Source organism: Polypterus senegalus, chromosome 4 (assembly GCF_016835505.1).
Source record: "Polypterus senegalus isolate Bchr_013 chromosome 4, ASM1683550v1, whole genome shotgun sequence".
Lineage (NCBI taxonomy): Eukaryota > Metazoa > Chordata > Cladistia > Polypteriformes > Polypteridae > Polypterus > Polypterus senegalus.
The window spans coordinates 216,009,621-216,030,959 of NC_053157.1; the positions used below are offsets into that span (position 1 = coordinate 216,009,621).

The 21,339-nt window shown below is 37.7% G+C and overlaps 1 protein-coding gene across 1 annotated transcript; it reads right to left on the reverse strand.

Moving 5' to 3' along the window:
- Positions 1-628: 628 nt before the first annotated feature.
- Positions 629-17,476, reverse strand: tex261 (testis expressed 261). Its single transcript, XM_039751954.1, has 6 exons — positions 17,303-17,476; positions 6,388-6,467; positions 5,821-5,974; positions 5,403-5,470; positions 2,922-3,024; positions 629-1,296 (listed from the first exon to the last, which is right to left on the reverse strand). The coding sequence occupies exons 1-6, from the start codon at positions 17,370-17,372 to the stop codon at positions 1,181-1,183; spliced, it is 591 nt and encodes a 196-aa protein (XP_039607888.1). The 5' UTR covers positions 17,373-17,476; the 3' UTR covers positions 629-1,180.
- Between the last annotated feature and the right edge of the window lie 3,863 nt (positions 17,477-21,339).

The following is a 21,339-nucleotide window of genomic DNA, read 5'->3' on the forward strand; positions in this document are numbered from 1 at the left end:
AATCACCTGTTATATCTGGAAAAACACAATTACCAGAAGCATCAACATTCACCATTCTCACACGTGGGACACGCCAAAGGATGCCTACAGACCTGGACAGAACCTGTGAAAAGGATCCATTCGTTTGGGTTTTAGATTTCAGGGAATGTTTCGGTAAACTCAACCTGTAAGAGAGAAAGTCAATTCTAGTTGGCAACAATCCATGTTGCAACACTCTTCTACTGAGGGAGGTTTCTTCCAGGATGATGATGTGCTCATGCAAAACGCATGAATGGTCACTCAACTGGTAACTACTACAATAAAGATTTTCAATCTTGTCATTCATGAAACGTAAAGTAATATTAGCAGACATGTCAGATGCTGAACAGTACCCAAACCACAGACTCCAGGACATACTGTAATGTGACTGACATTCTTTTGGGGTAATCAAATGGCAAGGTAAAATTTCTAAATGCTGGTGTATACTAACTATGTAAACTCTTGTCAGCACAGAAAAATGTCTGAGGAAAATAACGAGATTGCTTGTTTTCTGTTTATAAAATGACAGACTTTACTTTCTTGGAGCTCACTTTTTAAAAAATATATATAAAATTTCAAGTTTTAAACCTCCCCTTCAATACACTTGATGCGCATTCGTTTTCCTTTTTATTGGTCAACAGTTTTATGCTCAACTGAAATAACATTTGACTTTAGCTTAAGTCATAATTAGATTTTTTTCCATGCAGTTAACCTGCAGAACTCTAGTCAGTCAATCATTTTAACGAATACAAAAAAAAAAAAACACAAAAGGAACAAAAGCCGTCAATCCCACTATTAACTGTAGCCATCCTCCAGGCAGTGTGGTGGACGGTGTTGCCTTCCCCACCGGGATTAGAAGCTCCACTGCTGTCTGTTATAGACGTAGTCCCTCCCAGTTGTTCTTATCGCTTAACTCTCAACAATGCACAAACATCCAAATTATTGCAACTGAATCCTCAATGGAATTAAAAAATTAATCAAAACTCCATCAACATAAACAAGCACAGTTCAGTTTTGGGTTTCCTGTGCAATTCTCTTCACAAAAGGTCAAATGATGCAATGCATTAGTGGATTTCTTCCCTCCCCCTGTCTAATATGTGCCCCTTCATTCATGCCAAAATCTTTTCCAGGGAGACACTGTACTCCCATTTTCTCCCTCTCTTCAGTACATTTTCTGTCGACTTGGTAACACTGCTTCTTTTAAAAAAGAGAACACCACCAAGATTCCAGAGCGCTTTCCTCTTTTGCCTTTTGTGAAGTAGTTTGAAACAACATCATCTGGACAGAAAACAGAAGAAAAAAAAAAACACGTTATAAGGAAAGAGAAAGCATTCAACAAGCAACCAAAAACCAATAAAATAAAGTCAAAATAGAAATGTGGTGTTTAAAACTACTGATTGGAATCAAGGGCCAAACCAAAAGCTACCAACAGATCTTAACAGTGTTGTTATCTAATAAATGCAGACACAGTTTCAAATGCTAAAAAATAGCTTTTATATACAACTGTGAAACACATTCCAGTAACAAACCAGCTATCCGTCCCCGTATGCCTTACCCAGTAATATTTTTTCCAGTTTTGGTTTGTAGTCTAAATGAAATACAGAATACTAACTAAATGCACTTGCCTTTTCTTACCAAATTTCAGACTCTCATTACCAACCAGAAATATTTTTATGTGTCACCATTTTTAAACTTTAGAAACAAAGAACAAATGGCACAATTATGCCCCTGTACTGCTGTATTATTGTCAAAATGAAACCAACCACTATTTTGACATTTTAATATTTCTTTTTGGTTTATAATAATGTGTTCACATTTTCAGTCTATTGGTCAAAAAGACAAAATGCAGCCTGTGTAAACTCCCATTGATTCTGACAAAAATCACACTCTCTTGTTCAGGACAAGCTATATTTTATAAACAACCATTTCCAGAAATGCACAATTAACACAGGAAGGTAATTTGCAGTGTCACATTCAGTTGCTGGCTCAAGGATCATGTGGAGCAGTGGCCAACCTCCCAGACCCTCTTAAATGTGTTGGCAGCTCTGTGATTAAAACAATCATATAGTAGATATTAGGGGGATTAACCGGCTAACAGCAGGTTGTAGTGCACCGATAATTTTTTCTTTATAAGATATCACGATTGAGTTACTACATTGATGAAGAGTGGGGGCACTGATCTCTATAATTAATATAAATTGCATAGATACAACTAACAAGACACTTAAATGTGCAGGTGGCACTACATTACGTAAAGTACAACATATTTCTGAACACTAAAGATAGTTATCATCCAAATCTGAAATCTTTTAAATCTATAGTCTACATAAATAAACATTTTCCCAAAAAGGAGGAGGAATGTAAGTCAATTTATAACAATTAGACCCTGGACATGGATGACATATCTAACTGAAATCACAACAACAAAATCCCAGAGTGTACAGAAACAACAGCTAACAGGATTTTCATATAGACTGCACGATATCTGGAGCAAAAAAAAAAAAAAAAGGAGGATCTGCTTAAGCTGTACAAGGCACTTTCAAGTCCATATCAGAAATTCAGCAACTTCAAGGGAGACATAGCACCAAAAGCAACATTTTCTATTACTGCAGGATATAAGCTCTGACTAAAATTGAAAAAGCTCACTCTTTTAAATCTAGGCAACCTGAAATTAAGATGTGATTATTAGTATTTAAAATTATGCAAGGGACGAATAAGGCAAAGTTGCTGGGCAATGTATTTTAAAGGAATATACTGAGAAACTTCAAACTCAAAGTGAACTAAAAATAAAATACAATGTAGAAAAGAAGCTCTAATGCAACGACATTCTCCTATTTCAAATGAGATTTGCTAATTTCACATGAACTCACAAAAATGTACATTTATTCAAAGTCTTAACCTACCCCCATGCTGGACTGTGGATGGAAGAACATTCTCACCAGCGGACAAGGATACAAAGAAAGAGAAAGGGACCACCCACAGGCAAATTGTGAAATATGAAAGAACCTGGAAACAAACAAAAACAAAAAGCTAAATTCTCGGTGATACTTTTCTTGCAAATCTTTGATTAGTAAACTATAATACTTGGACACAGAAGCAAACATAAATAATGTATTCACTAATCACAGCAGTCCTCAGAAAATTATAGGGTTAGACTTCCTTTGTGTAATCCACTGAGCAGCATGATGGATACATTTCCATCATGCTTTTGCAATATTGGTATACTAGCGAGGTGCTTCTCCAACTGTAATGTCTTTTTTTCTCTGAAATTTTAAAAATGGGTTTTTAATTATCACTTCTTTTAAAGCAGTGCTCTAAAAGGTTAGATTGCTTTGGTGCTTTAGTAAAAGATGGCATCACTGTCTCCTCTATGATGTAGTTCTCCTTTCATGGGACACCGGTACATTATTGGAAAAAAGGCTACATACAAACTGTGTGAATTATTATTGTAATGTATGTTTGAAATGCATTATCTTCAGATGTCTTAGGGTTACTACTGTCACATGGATATCTCAAACATTTTGGAACCCAAGTGATTCAAGCTTCAAAACTAACAAAAAGAGAGAAAACAAATTAAAAAAAAAAAACTGTCAAAGTGCTAAAATGTTAAATGATAAAAAAGATAAACAAATAGGATTACTAGTACATTACAGACTGACCTTGAATTGGCTCATTAATGTAGTTGTTTAAGACTAGCTAGTTAGCAAATTGAATGCGATTACTTTGAGCACTAACAAAAAGTGGTTTATTTACTGCAATTGACAGGAAAGTGCAGCCAAACATATAATCAGCCTAAACTCTCCTCACACGCTACCACTTCTTTAGAAAAATCAAATCAGACAGTGACAGTGGGCAACTACCTCCCTCCATTTCCCAAATACTGGATAGCTACACAAATTTAAATGTATACTGCAAATAAAACAGTGTTAGAATCTTCATTACTAACAATTTAATTGACTAACCAACTAATGTACCTTACGTTACAGTAAATAGAACTTTAAATTGAATGTAAATATAACAAATGTAAACTGAATACTGTAGATTATTCCCTTAATAGTCACAAATCCATCCATCAAGGTCATTTTTGAGGAGAAAGACTGTAGCACTAAACCAAAAAGTAGTGCAGCACTTTAGTGGATCAATTCAGTAAAAGAAATACAAGAAATTACACAAGAGGTGTGAAAAGTAGGCAATAAGATATCCTGCTTCACAAAATGGAACTGGGTCTTTTTTAATCCAATTCAGGTTTGTTGATGGAGCCTATCCTGGCAGCATCAGGCAGAAGGCAGGAACAGTTCATGACAGGGCCACCTCGCACACCTAGCCAATTTGGAATTACAACTTAACCAAACATGCATTTCACCGTTTTATGGAAAGAATACCCGAGTGCTTAGGGAAAAGTATCACATATGCACCGGGAGAACAAGCAAACTCCACACAGACAATGACCAGACAGGTTTTGTAACAAAGTGAAAAATCCTATTAGAACTGTTCAAAATATAAAGTTAATCCCTGGATTTGTAGTGCAATGGATAATTATATAACACAGAAGGCTAATACCAGAGCCACACTTTCAGCATTAAGTGCACAGCCTCAATTACAAATAACCAATTTACACTCAACTGTATGCTTGTGTGGACAGGTCAACTTTTTCAAAATCAGTAGAACAAGCTGATCACCTCAAGGATCATCTCAGCTTAACACTCTTTTTACTTTCTACAAATCCATCCATGAAGTTTTGCAGGGTTTGACTGGGTGCAGAGTTCTTGACTACATCTCCTGCTCCTTCTTTCATAATTTATCATTTGGTTATCTCTTGAGATTACTCTTAATTAAATAACACAGGTATTTATTTCTGTCAATCTCTGCAATTTACCTTTCATCAAAAATTTATAGTTTTATCTTAAGTGCTATTTGTGTCCTTACTGCTTCAGCAAGAAACAGAAGCCAAAGTTGTGTGCCATAAAGACTGCAGTGATGTCATCATTCAATTCACGTTAATTTATTTTTGTATTATGCTCTTCACTGAGTGTGAGCACACAGTGGTGTAACAATGATGGGTTAAATGCTAGTATACAATTTACAAATTACTAAATACAGAATTAGTACAAATACATACTAAAACACATAGAAAACAAAGATAATATAATTGAAATATATGGACACCATTAATATCTGTCCATTAATTAAATGCTGGGCTATGGGCATTTGAACCCCTCACACCATTGTACTTACATTAGGCAAAAATTGGCTCTAGTAAGGATGTATGAAAAGGGCTGCTAACACCTTTTTATGACTAATCTCTAAAACACCTCTTCACTGTAACAGTCAAATGGTCCACTAAAACACCAAAATATGTATTCTCTAAAAACTAAAGTGCTTACCTCTGAGAATGGATAATACTCCTCAGCAAAATACTGGAAGGCCATGTAATGGTTGACTACAACTAATACTACAAAAGAAAAAAATTACTGTCAGAATTCAGTCAAAATTTCAGTTATGCGAGCAAGCAAAAAAAAACTGCCATAGGGGCTCATCTCACAAAAGTACAATGTCCAGTCTACAGGCCACAGCTGAAGTACCATGACAGCTATTTGCAACATACTGTGTGCTCTACTTGGTCAAACATATTTTTAACAGGTTGAACTTCAGTACATGACGAGCAAGGTCAAAGCTGGAAACGAAAACGCATTTCAATAACAAGAGATACCTGAAAACACATACAGCCAAGGTCTCAATGAATTTTATTCACAGCATATAATTACAATATATTTGTGCTTTTCATAACTGAAAAAAACTTACTACAAGAAAGTATGAAATTTGGAGATGTAAGGAGAATGTAAGGGAATGTTCGCAATAGTCCAAAGTAAACAAGGTTAGTGAAAAGTCCCACGCCGATCATTAAGACAGGAAAGCCTTCAAAACAGTACAGGCCCACCAAGACAGCTGTGGAGAACTGCAACACAGAAATGACAGACAGGTTATTTCTCTGCTCATAGGCACATTACACAGCTATAAATACTATGATTTCATAAAAATGTTAACACTGGGTGGTGAATGACTCCTTTCTTTATTCATGAGAGAGAGAGAGAGAGTTTTAGGAGCACACACTGATACAGTGCATTGCTGCACCCACCACACGACAAATTAACTCAGGATCCAGATTAGGACCCAAGGGCAGCCATGCAACGGGTGACACCTCAGCACCACACAAGTTCAGATGGAATGGAACAGTGTGAAGTTTTTTATGGAATAATAAAAATAATAATGATGGTGTTACACTTAATTCTGCTAATGATTTACTTTTACCATCTTAAACCAATTATCCATAATTCAACAAGATCTTACAGTACAGTGAAGTTCACCTACCCATATCATATACTTTATGATTCGGCTAGTTGCGACAGTGTACTCCTCTATTAATTCAGCAAGATAGTATAAGCCAGCAGCTGCAAATAGACAGAGAAGTTAATTGGCTAATCACTAATGCAAGCATTACAATTTTATCATGTCATAAAAAGGATATAAAGATGGCCCCAATTATGGAGGAAATGACAACCTTCTGAATGTAAGCACAAACATAAAATTGCAAGTTGACATTTTTATAAAGTCAGCAAAATCATGCCAAACAATTACATCCAAGCATTTTCTGAGCATACTTTACCCACTGCAGGGTCCCGCAGAAATTGAACCTATTCCAGCAATTTGGCATTCCATAAAGAAACCAAACCTGAACAGGACTCAACTCCACAGCAGCACAGTACATATTGTACCTACATTGACTGATTAGCCAGAGTGGAATGGCTAATTACTTGTAAACAGCAAACACAGTATAACTGGAAATACAAAAAAGGTGCTGGAAGCATTGGATTGATATAGCATTCCTGTATCAATGCAACAAAACAACCAATAATTTACAGTGAAATCAATACACAAATGGAAGCTTATTCCCAGCATTTAAAAAAGTAACCAGCACCATGTTGCAAAAGTACTGCATAATCTCACAAAAGTATTTTGTGGAACTAAAGGAACTTAACCAATGTTATACATTTACTTAGTACATATGTTTCAACATGAACGGAGAGGTGGAACAGATACAGACCCTAACCAGGCTAACAATCAATCCTGAACTCCTGGCTCTGTAAGTCAGGAACACTAGCTGTGTTCCACTACTACACCCATGTTAAAACATTTGTACCAAGTACTCTGATTAAAACCTTATATAAGTTTAATGTCAGTATCAGTTTTGTTGACTGCATATGCCACATGTGCGCTGGATCTGTCACTACTTGTCACTAGAAGACAAAAAACACACACGCATGCTACTGGCAGCAAGCATGTAATATCATTATGAATTAACATATTTAAAATTGCAAAAATAACGAAAACATTTTCCTTAAAAAAAAAAATCACTTTGCCAAATAACACAATCATGAATGCAAAATATGGTTTGGACAGGAATTAAGCATCAATCAAAAAGGCACATAGCAATCCCGTTCTTTATAAATTTTCAGAGAGTTCTCTCTCAAAGCAACATTCATAAATGGCAGATGTGATTTGCTTACCTGCTAAAATCTACATGTACAGTATTTCTGTGACAACACTTAACATCCTATTAAATAAATCTCTTTTACAGTGTGGCTCCAATTTTTCTAAGCTCAGTTTTAAACTCCCACATCATAGATTTCACTTGTTTTTGATGATCTGATGTCTAAGTTCAGCATCTTTGTTTCAAGAGCTTCAAAAATGTATTAAAAGTTAAAGCTTTCTCAATACATGTGGCCCCACTGTATGCACATTAGTTGGAATGTATCAGTTTTACACCCAAATGTAAACTGGAATTTGTTACAACTAACATTTGGCTTACCAGATAAGGATGCTCATATGGCTTCTTCCTTTAGGCCTGATATAGCTAATCCATTTTTTCTCCAAACACTCTATACCCTGCATCATACCGTATGTCATTAATTTTTTCTTATATAAGACATTGACTTAATTTATCTGATGCACTATCATGGTGATAACCTTTATCATAAAAAGAGAATTTAAGTAAGTGACATGTTGGCAATTCCACTGTATTTTTCATTGTATGCAAGTTTGTTTTTTTTTAGATATTTTTTGAACGAGGCATTATTCCTTTTAGGAATTGTGTTATAATGGTACCACCCTGAAAAGAGTTGGGACATATGGCGAGGATGGAATCTTCTTTTACTTGCCCCCCAGACTCCATCCCATGCCTCTTACTTCAATGAATGATCCCTTGAATGGAACAGTTTTAAAGTAGAGTGTGGAATGCATCATCTAACGAGATAGGAACACATCTCATTGAAAAATCATTTTCATTTCTGAACTCTCACAATAACTGGATAAAATTAGGAACTTTTAACCACTAATTTCATATCATGGCATGAACATGAAAAAAGGATAGTCATGGGTAATAATAACCTCGTAAGTGACCCAAAATTCAGAGATCAGTGATCATAATTATCAAACATCTCAGAAGTGCAAAACGGTCCTAACTGGGTGAAAAACCTGAGACAGTGGCTTCCATTTTCCCCCAGTTACTCCTGCGTATTGCAAAAGATCCTTTGAGAATCTGGTCATTTTCCAAAAACCTAACTAGCTAAAACATCTCTGCTAATTTAGAAAACTACTCCTAACTTCATCAGGATTCAAGGAAGCTTGTGAGCTCTCCTAACTTGCTAGCAGCTGCCAGTAGATGGCAAATAAGTAGAGATCAGCATGCACATCCTGGGAATGGCAGAATGTTTTGAAAACTATGGACAACAATGAAATGGTAATGTTAAAAAAATATTGATTTGACAGAGCTGGAATAATATTCATAACAATTCTTGCATATTATATGATCTATGCAGATGGAGAAATCAACCAAAGTTAAAGAGGAATGTTATGTGTAAAAGGCAGCTTTGCAATAAGAATGATTTGGTTATGTCACAACCAACCACTTTAGAAATTTCTCCATCAAATTTTGAATGCCCTCACAACACAAGTTAATACCCAGATTTCAATATTTCTCCACCACTACATGTGAGGTAATAAAACAGAGATTTTAATGGAAACTACAGAACTTAACCAACAGCTTACAATAACAAACAAAAAACATAAGGCACACTTTTGTTTTACAGATTACTATCTTACTTATAAAAACTTTAGTTTGCTTTCTTTAATTTGTTAAACTGTAATTCACTTAATTGCATCTTTTCCATTATGAACAGTCTACTACCTCACAGTAACTATCTGACTGCCCAAACCTGAAGAGAAATGCAGCATAACTTCATTTTTTTAAAGGGGCACTATAGTAGAATTTCAGCATTTTGGGAGTTAGTCCTTGTGTACACTGGGGGGAAAAAAAAACTATCTCTCAAGCTCCATTAATTACAGGGACAAATAAAATCTTCAGCATTATAAACAAAGTTTTGACCTAAGGCTCCTGCAGTGAGAAAGAGAGGTTATAGTTTGAAGCTACTGCCAAACAGACTGGGCCTGCTAAAGCTGGTGTCACATGATGCCACTTCTAGTTGTGGGGTAAGTCAGACTTGCTGATCTTGTGGCTGGAACATGTCAATTTAAACGACTGAAAATCACTATGCATAGCAGAGTAAGTGATTGACTTTCCAGCACAGCCATGCACATCCCTTTTTGTGACAACCACAAGCATGCTGCATGATGGAACCATACTATAGTAAGGGTTAACAGGTATTAACCTGCCCTTTTGTTTTCCCCATTCTGTCGTAAGAAGTAAAACACAAGATATCAAACAGACAAGCGTCTCTTCTGTTTGCGAGATCCAAAGCCCCTGTGTTCCAGATTCCTCGTCACTGTTTATGTGCACTGTACTTCCAGATGAGCATTCATTGGTTGTCAGTTTTCATGCCCACAGAGATTGCACCTACAACTAAAAACAAAACCAAACCTATCTGATTTTTGTTGAAGCGAGTCGCAGATTAGATGGAGTGAATCACTGGGCATGTCATAATACATGACCGGTTCCATGGGAGTGTGCCGCTGACTGCCTTTGACTAGCCGAGATTGATAATCACCGGGGAAGTCGTGTAATGTGATACAAACTGAATGGAAACTATGGATTTTGTTCCCACAACTCAAAGATTTACAGATTAGATAGGTCAACAGAACTGGTTTGAGTGAACGCAAATGTTCTCTGCAAAGACTGGCACCCTGTACACAGTTGATATTAAGTGACCCAAGAAAACTTACAGGACATTTTTGACTGTAATCACAGCCTTCCAAACTTGTAAATTAAATATAAAAATGTATCTTTTTTGTAAGTTTATAACATAGATGGGTGTAATGGTATTTTTTGTACACACTGAATACACGTAACTACCAGCTGCTGAACACAGTAAAGTTCACCCTTCTTAAACATACATGCACGTTACATGTCAATAAAATATCAATACCAAACTCTTGTCTTGTGTACCTAAGTTTGCCCTGTATGTAAATGCACTTGTGCATCTAGTTTGACAATAAATGTGTCATAAGGGGTAACCTGTAGAACTACAATGTACAACTCAGTTTTATTAATGACCCTCACTTACTGCAAGTGAGTAAACAGTGAAAACAAAAATTATAAAGTACTAATCAAATTTAGCTAACTAAATACATATAACATGTAATTTTCTAAGCAATGTAAACCTATACATACACCCCAGGCCCATTCAATTGGTGGCCTGTGGGGCAACTACGTTCCAGAAGCAACTTCTGAGTGGCGCAGCCCGTGGTCCTGCCAGAAACAGAAAAAAAAACCAAGAAAACACAATCTCGCGAGTCTTCAGGAACTCCTACACTAGTTCTGACCATGAATGTGTAGCCTCCGCGTCGCCTATCAACATTCAACCCACAATGCTGCGCGTTGTTGTGTTTACAAGTGGTAGCATAGACATAGAATTACTAGGCGCCACATGACCAGCAGCATCGTACGTCAAAATCGCCGCCATATTGCGAGTGGCACTGCTGTGGAGTGAACTAATACATAAAGATGCCTCACGCATGTGCTGCTTGGGCTTGTACAAACCGCTGTACACTCCAAAGCAGATCCCCAGGGATTACATTTCATAGGTAAGGCTGAACAATTGTTTTGGTTATATTTGGCCATTAGAAAATCCTGTTTTTATAATCTTAACTTTAGCTACACCAGGCTAAACTAGCAAAGCTATGCATTTATGTGCTCAAGTGAGCCTCCAAACAACGTTTTGGCTAAACATATTCAGTCACTAACTATGTAGATTGTTGTTAGCTGTTAACATTTCTCAAACTTTGAAGGGTTCCCAAAGAAATCCACCTCAGGAAGCAGTGGAAGGTAGGCCTTAGACGGTATTTTGAGAAAAGCAGTGGAAGGTAGGCCTTAGACGGTATTTTGAGAAAACTGCCCTGTGATGTGTGGTAGTTTGGTAAGGGATGCTGTACCGGCATCATATGATCAAAGCTACCACTTGCTCACATTAAAAATCAAAGGAGATTTGATGATTCCTTCTGAGGGTACAGTCAAGGTGGTCAAAGTAGCTGAGCGTGTTATCTGATGTCGACATTAGGACAAGCTGTCAGTGTATCTTTGATCAATCAGTTTGTTCGGGCTGAGATTGGTTCAGATGATGCATTTTATTCTCAAGAAGCACATTAAGGAAACACAGTTTGAAATTGACAACCATCACTTTATGCTCATGTCTTTAGTTGTGTCTGTCTTCCACAAACTAAGGCTGCACCTTATTGCCAGACTGAATACTCTCAAATTACAGAGTGGCAACACACGAAAAAAGCTATGTAAGACAGTTCTGTTTCATAAATTTTAGATCCTATTCTGTATATATTTAAGTAAACACACTGTGTGTGTGTGCGAGAGAGAGAGAGAGAGAGAGAGAGAGAGAGAGAGACTGAGAAACAAATGAGTGAAATGTTTTCAGAAATTATTAAGCCAATTTGTATACAATAAAATTGTTTATTTTTGTCATTGAGTGTATCATTTCACTGTTAAAAGAAAGACCAGACTGCTAGTTGCAGTCTTACTATTTTGACATTCAGACATTGGTCAAGTTTTCGTCTCAATAATTAATAATAATAATACACTTTATTGCTGCATGGTGGTGCAGTGGGTAGCACTGTTGCCTCACAGTTAGGAGACCCGGGTTCGCTTTCCAGGTCCTCCCTGCATGGAGTTTGTATGTTCTCCCCGTGTCTGCATGGGTTTCCTCCGGGTACTCTGGTTTCCTCCCACAATCCAAAGACATGCAGGTTAGGTGCATTGGCGATTCTAAATTTTCCCTAGTGAGTGCTTGGTGTGTGGGTGTGTGTGTCCTGCGGTGGGTTGGCCCCCTGCCCGGGATTAGTTCCTGCCTTGCATCCTGTGTTGGCTGGGATTGGCTCCAGCAGACCCCCGTGACCCTGTAGTTAGGATATAGCGGGTTGGATAATGGATGGATGGATGGATACATTTTATTTAATGGGCGCCTGTAATGGAAGGATTTTTCTAAAGAGAGGGGGGGATCAAGAGAGCAGATGGGCGTTGGTCGCTCAGCGCGAAACCCAGCTGCATTACTAATGTTTTGGGAGAAACAGCCGGGAATGTTCTAAAGATACAGCTATGGCTATGTAAGGAGTTGTTTTTCACTTCGAGAAGCTTTTTTCACATGTAAGCATATTACTGTGTCTTCTGGTATCAAGCACTAGTCTCAAGGCCGAGTAGAAGAAAAACATAGTGCCGTGTCCCGTGGAAGGAGGGGGTGTGAGAAACTGATCACTTCTGCATACACTGCTTCCACGTAGGCCGCTTTTGGGCAAGGACACCTAATTAGTATATAAGGGAAGGTTCCGCCTCAGTTTCTTTGGATGCTCAACCGTGGGGAAAGGCGCAACCGCCCGGTCTTATCTGATAAAAGGCACATGGGTTGATCCTCTGACGAGACTGACATGCGGGCTCCCTCAGTCTACTGGTCTAGGATGATGGCTCTGGGTCTTTTGATGTATGTTACTGTATGTATGTATGTATGTTACTGTAAGTATAAGTTTGTCTCTTTAAGCATATATATTTATTTCTATAACCCATTCATATGTATTTATATGTTATAATTGAATAAGTAAATTTTATTTAAGTAACGGACCTCTTCTCTCTGATTCTTTGCCTACTTATGTTCTAATCCCTTGAACCATTTTCCCAAATCAAAACAGCGCCTTTCTTAGCACCCAAGGTCACCTTACAATAAAATTAAACAACATAAGTAAAATTAAAACAAAAGAATGATAAATCAAAAAGCAATAATTAGCAAACAAACAAAGATAACTGGCAATAACAGTGCAAAATTCACAATTGGTATGCCAGTTTGAAAAGATAAGTTTTGAGAGTAGTTTTAAAATGTGTTATTGAATTGAGCTGACATATATGAGAGAGAAGAGAATTCCCGAGTTGAGGAGCACTATGAGAGACGCTCGAGCTCCCATAGCACAGAGTTTGATGTGTGGTACAGAAAGTAGGGCTGCAGATGAGGATCTGAGTGAGCGAGAGGAGTCTAAGTACATAGGAGATGAGAGAGGTAGGGAGGAGCAAGGTTGTGGAGACCTTTAATTGTTAAAAGCAGTGTTTTGTATTGTATTCTGTAGTTAACAGGGAGCCAGTGAAGATGAGAGAGAATACGTGTTATATGTTCAGTGGATTTAGAACAGCAGGTTATTATTCTATCTATCTATCTATCTATCTATCCTGGCAGCAAAATTTTCAAGAAGTTGTAAGCGATAGGTAAGTTTTTGTGGGATGCCATATAGAATAGCATTACAGTAATCTATATGTGAGGTGACTTTAGGCATTAACCAATACTTCAGTACTGTGTTGCGTAAGAACAGGACAAAGTCTAGAAATGTTTCAGAGATGGAAGAAGGCAATCTAAGAAATGTTACTTATATGGGAGGAATTATTTATTATTATTAATAACAACAACAATTTTATTATCATTATTAATAATAATAACAATAATTATTATGTATTATATTATTATTAATTGCCATTATTAGTGTATAAATTGATATAAATAATTGCATTTAAACGATTCGCTAAAATCTGTTGTATGTAAACAATACTGTTTTAAACGTTATTGTTTTTTCATCAGAAAACACGGTTTCCTCATGTGCCTGTATAAATCTAAATGGCATTTTTGCCACTCGCAATATGGCGGATGCGCTGACGTATCGTGTCAACTGGGCAACACAGTGAATGCGGCGTCTACCTATACCGCCTGTTGACGAAATCGCTTCTCTGGGGGAATCTCCTTCTGCTTTTACCATTCATGTCCCTCTCACCCTGATCCTGTCACTCAGCTATCTCTAAGAAGGTGCATCGATTCCTCGCAAAATGCTTCCCCTCCGCCCATTGCCCATGCAGTAGCGCGACACATCACAATATCAACACATGTGGTGATTTAAAACAAACCTCTGGTCCCACAGTGTGCCGCTAATGTTACAGTGGTGTGAAAAACTATTTGGCCCCTTCCTGATTTCTTATTCTTTTGCATGTTTGTCACACAAAATGTTTCTGATCATCAAACACATTTAACCATTAGTCAAATATAACACAAGTAAACACAAAATGCAGTTTTTAAATGATGGTTTTTATTATTTAGGGAGAAAAAAAATCCAAACCTGCATGGCCCTGTGTGAAAAAGTAATTGCCCCCTTGTTAAAAAATAACCTAACTGTGGTGTATCACACCTGAGTTCAATTTCCGTAGCCACCCCCAGGCCTGATTACTGCCACACCTGTTTCAATCAAGAAATCACTTAAATAGGAGCTGCCTGACACAGAGAAGTAGACCAAAAGCACCTCAAAAGCTAGACATCATGTCAAGATCCAAAGAAATTCAGGAACAAATGAGAACAGAAGTAATTGAGATCTATCAGTCTGGTAAAGGTTATAAAGCCATTTCTAAAGCTTTGGGACTCCAGTGAACCACAGTGAGAGCCATTATCCACAAATGGCAAAAACATGGAACAGTGGTGAACCTTTCCAGGAGTGGCCTGCCGACCAAAATTACCCCAAGAGCGCAGAGACGACCCATCCGAGAGGTCACAAAAGACCCCAGGACAACGTCTAAAGAACTGCAGGCCTCACTTGCCTCAATTAAGGTCAGTGTTCGCGACTTCACCATAAGAAAGAGACTGGGCGAAAACGGCCTGCATGGCAGATTTCCAAGACGCAAACCACTGTTTAAGCAAAAAGAACATTAGGGCTCGTCTCATTTTTGCTAAGAAACATCTCAATGATTGCCAAGACTTTTGGGAAAATACCTTGTGGACTGATGAGACAAAAGTTGAACTTTTGGAAGGCAAATGTCTCGCTACATCTGGCGAAAAGGAACACAGCATTTCAGACAAAGAACATCATACCAACAGTAAAATATGGTGGTGGTAGTGTGATGGTCTGGGGTTGTTTTGCTGCTTCAGGACCTGGAAGGCTTGCTGTGATAGATGGAACCATGAATTCTACTGTCTACCAAAAAATCCTGAAGGAGAATGTCCGGCCATCTGTTCGTCAACTGCAGCTGAAGCGATCTTGGGTGCTGCAACAGGACAATGACCCAAAACACACCAGCAAATCCACCTCTGAATGGCTGAAGAAAACAAAATGAAGACTTTGGAGTGGCCTAGTCAAAGTCCTGACCTGAATCCAATTTAGATGCTATGGCATGACCTTAAAAAGGCGGTTCATGCTAGAAAACCCTCAAATAAAGCTGAATTACAACAATTCTGCAAAGATGAGTGGGCCAAAATTCCTCCAGAGCGCTGTAAAAGACTCATTGCAAGTTATCGCAAACGCTTGATTGCAGTTATTGCGGCTAAGGGTGGCCCAACCAGTTATTAGGTTCAGGGGGCAATTACTTTTTCACACAGGGCCATGTAGGTTTGGATTTTTTTTTCCCCTAAATAATAAAAACCATCATTTAAAAACTGCATTTTGTGTTTACTTGTGTTATACTTGACTAATGGTTAAATGTGTTTGATGATCAGAAACATTTTGTGTGACAAACATGCAAAAGAATAAGAAAACAGGAAGGGGGCAAATAGTTTTTCACACCACTGTATATTCATGTTTGTAGTTACTGTTATCTCTTGTTATGGATTTGTACACTGATATCTTTGATAGTTTTTTTTATTATTTATTTTAATTCTGTTAAATGCACTTTGTGATGTGACTGGGTCATACTATATGCAGTAGTAGCGCTGTTACCTCGTATTATAAACATCGTGGGTTCACATCCCGCGTAGGGAGCAAAGTGTTTTAAGTAATGAGAAAAATGCCTTCCTTCCATCCATCCATCCATCCATCGTCCAACCCGCTATATCCTTACTGGGGCACGGGGGTCTGCTGGAGCCAATCCCAGCCAGCACAGGGCGCAAGGCAGGAAACAAACCCTAGGCAGGGCACCAGCACACCGCAGGAAAAATGCCATGTAAATATAAATATTTATTATTATATGACCGAAATATGTATTTTATTTCAAAAGGGAAACGAATGTTACTGCACATTTATAACTGAATAGCCCTGCCATACACTTTTTTGGTTTGTTTACAAGACGCTACACGTCATTACTGACGTGCCTTTGTCCCTGGTTTTGCGAATACTGCACAATTTAACTAACAAATTCCTCTAATGACAGCCCAACCTTGATGTATGGTGCGTTGCATTGATTGCTATAACCTGAGATTTAAAGGTTTTCAGAAAAATCCCTACACTTTAAATGCAAGCGCCATTAAACCCCAACAAACAAACAAACAACTTTACGGAAACCGCAGAATTGTCCACGTGGACACCGATCGGGTGCGAGGAGTTCAAGGGCGGAGGGGATAGCAGTGCGTGTCAAACAGAAGGGGCGACTGTCCTGGCAGAGAGGGCACGACCAACAATCTTCAACGATTTGTATTCTGGTGTATATACGCTTATTAATTGCAAAACGAAATACTCAGAAATAACCAGTGGTTGCAAATATCAACTTAGAATGAAGTAACTGACAAATGCATGATATATAAGAGTGATAACATGTAGGCGCAAAACAGAAAATAACCCCACTTGTTACTTTATGACACTGACTAAGTTTATCTTTGACTTACAACGCACTACTTTCCCCACGGGTCTCGAGTGAAGTGGTAAACTGATACTCCTCAATACCTTTCCGCTATGTATGCGACGATTAGCCGAGGCCGCAGTGAAGAGCAGCACCAAATTAAAAGACAACGGCGATATTTATAAAAAGCAGCACAGCACTCACCGATTGCCAAGGTTACGAACGATATTTGAATTACCAGGGAAAGCCAGCTGAGCAAATAAATAAACCACATTTCTTTTTTTAGTAAAGCGTCTTGAAGAAGATAACTAAGCCGGAGGCCAGGACCGGAACTGCGCCTCCTGCCACCGAAGTCAGACGCGCCAAGAGGGGCCTTGCCGCTGGTGTGCTGCAGCGCCTCTTACGGTGGGAGGAGCAGGCGCCCGGCATTTAGTGGAAATGCAGCGTGAATCCCCCCAACTATGGAGGAATATTTCGGACAAAATTAAATAAATAAATAAAAGTACTGTGAAATGTGAGCATAAATAAATAAATGTATCATGAAATGAGAGCATAAATAAATAAATGTGTCACGAAATATGTTTTTCGTTGCTTATTTATTTATTTCATTTTGTCCGTAACATTCCTGCAAACCGTCATGAATTACGGCTTGAAATAAAACTGTCACTTTCACTCGTCAAAGTTGAGAGGGTGGGCTCTAACACGCCCTCTAGTTACTGATTGGTGAATCGATAGCACAAGAATTAATTAGAAAAATGCTTACTACTGCCGATGAAATGGATTCTGGCGAAGATATTACGTATTTCAGAGAGAGAATTGAAGATTTATCGGAAGAAATTACAATTTTGGCGGCCCTTTTAGACTCCGATATAGATGAAACTATTTTTGAAATTATCGAAGAACAAGTGGAACGGACTCTACTACACTCCAGTTAACAAATATTTTGAACTGAACAACTTTACCACTGATCTGAGCTGTACAGTTGTTTGAAAAAGTAGCTGCGAATATGCACTTGACTTTATACTCGTAAAACAAGGGTCAAATACTCAGTTCAAAATATTAGTTGGAGCTGATTTGGGCATTCCATGTCAAAGTACCTAAACTAATACAGCCGTTGCAGCTTACCGTATATCAAACTGGCTCATTCGCCTTGTGATCGTCTTCTCCGATACACCATATAGATCTGTAATCTGTCGTACTTTTAAACCGCATAACAGAAGGTGTTCTATTGACTCAGCTGGAATGTCAAAGGATGGACGTCCAGAGCAGGGAACTGCGTCACCTGAACTGGAGTGTAGTAGTGTCCGTTCCACCTGTTCTTCGATATTTTCAAAAATAGTTTCATCTATATCGGAGTCTAAAAGGGCCGCCAACATTGTAATTTCTTCCGATAAATCTTCAAATCTCTCTCTGAAATACGTAATATCTTCGCCAGAATCCATTTCATCGGCAGTAGTAAGCATTTTTCTAATTAATTCTTGTGCTATCGATTCACCAATCAGTAACTAGAGGGCGTGTTAGAGCCCACCCTCTCAACTTTGACGAGTGAAAGTGACAGTTTTATTTCAAGCCGTATTTCATGACGGTTTGCAGGAATGTTACGGACAAAATGAAATAAATAAATAAGCAACGAAAAACATATTTCGTGACACATTTATTTATTTATGCTCTCATTTCATGATACATTTATTTATCAAGGCTTCATTTCATGATACATTTATTTATTTATGCTCACATTTCACAGTATTTAATTTTTTTATTTATTTAATTTTGTCCGAAATATTCCTCCATACCCCCCAACAAAGAAGAAAACCGAAATGAAGGTCTTTATATTTACAGTATTTTTTTTCATTCATCAGAAATCTAGCGATTAATGGATGCATAAAAAGGCAGTAACTATTTTAGTTAGTTTCCTTACAACAAATATTAAGATGGTAAATGTATTCTGGTAGTGTCTTATGGTGGGATTCTCCGATAGTATACAGGGGAACAGCTATCAAAGTGCTTTTGTAGAAAAACACATTCAAAATCTACAGTGCAGCGATTTATGTTCAGGTGCAGGTACACTTGTTTAATACAAAACGCAATACTGTATTTAGAAATATCCGTCCATTTCAGGTCATCCGTGATGTGCACCCCCAGGAACTTGGTGCTTCTTATCATGGATTACTTGCCTTGTCACATGACACTGAGAAAAAATAAATAAATCGATGAAATTCAGAATGCCCCAGGTTTAGGGGTTTAAGGTTCAAAATTCTGTAGGTCTTGATTTAGGCTTCAGTCTGAGGCTTAAAATAATCCTGCATGCCTTCCAGAGACGCCCCCGTGCTCACAGCTTGACAGACAGCGACCATTTCACTTATTTAACACTTTTACAGTTTTCTCACTTCATTCACTGCACAAATGTATATTTATAAGGCTGCTATTTAAAAAAAATCTTGTCTTTGTTTCAGGCTTGGAACAGGTTTTTAACCCATCGTTATTTCATGCAGTTCCTTGCGCAGAGAAAGGCATTTTACGAAACACACAATAGCACAAGTCAAAACAGTAAGTTAAGTGCAAGCTCATTTAGTAATTAATTCAATTTATATAGCACTTTTCTAACCTGCTTAAAGCACTTTACATAGTGTGGAGCCACTTCAACCACCACCACCAATGTGTAGCAGCCATTCTTACACCAGTATGCTCACCAGCATTAGCTATTAAGTGGGGAAAGATTGAGAGAGACCAGTAAAGACCAGGGATGATTAGAGGGCCAGAATGGTCAAAGCCATGATGGGCAATTTAACCAGGACTTTGAGAAACACCGTACTCTTTTTGATAGAAGCCCATGGGTCTTTTATGATCACAGACAGTGAGGCCCTCAGTTTTGTGTCTTGTCCAAACAACAGCACTATTGTTTACAGCACATTGTTCTTATCACTGCACTGGGGCATTAGGATTCACACATGGATCACAGATAAGCACTTCCTGCTGGCCTCACCAACACTTCTTCCAGCAGCAACCCAAGTGTTTCCTAACTGGTTTCCCATCCAGTTACTGGCCGGGCCCAAATATACTTAGCTTCAGGTGAATTTCCTGTTATGAAGTTCATGCAGGTCGTAGTAATATTGATATGTGCACACAGGAGAGTGAAATTCTTACTTAATTGTCTAATCAACATGCAACACATCACTGCTCACCAGCACCATGATATAGATAATGGTATGGTGGTTAAGGCTTTGGACTTCATATCCTGAGGTTTTGGGTTCAAATCCTGCTACTGACACAGTGCAACTATGAGCAAGTCACTTCACCTGCCTGTGCCAAAAGAAATGTGAGTAATTCTATGTCAAATGTTGTAAATCAGCCAAATAAATAAGTAAAAGGTAGGCAGATACTGTAGACAATAAAGTCACTTTATAAAATATATTAAATTAAACCTTAGAAATTAATTAAGAAAACTTTTCTGCCAAGCTCGCTGTGATCTTCAGTTCACCTGACGTAACATAATCTGCTATGTTAATGACACTAATAGCATTTGCCATTTCCATCTTCCGCTGATGATTTTGCTACAGTTTGGCAAAGGCTTGTTGTACTAGTTGCTTGCTTTGAATAGAACTTATATGTTTTTCTTTTTCTTATCATGATGGATAACTTTGTTGTCTTTTAGCTACCTTATGCAGATATCAGTTACCATCTTGCCACCTTGTCTGTTGCCTATAATGTCACATAATGTGACGCACCAGTTTCTTTGTGGTTTGCTTAGCCAAAAATGTACAAAATATTTTTCTATTTTAAGAAATTACAGTATATATATATATATATATATATATATATATATATATATATATATATATATATATATATATATATATATATTATATATATATATATATATATATATATATATATATATATATATATATATATATATATATATATATATATCTATCTATATATATATATATCTTTGTGGCTGGCTGTGTGGATGTCTGATGATGAGGGCCTGCCGGATGGGTTCTGTGGGTGGCGTCCACTACACCAGTGAAGGCATTCAAAGTCCTGTTCTGCTTTTCTTGAATCTGGGTGTAGTTACACATTGAATGTGGATAGATTTCCTGGTGACAAATAAAATTCTGTCTATCTATCTATCTATCTATCTATCTATCTATCTATCTATCTATCTATCTATCTATCTATCTATCTATCTATCTATCCAGGGCATTTTGATATTTTTCAATTATTTATCTTTATGCATA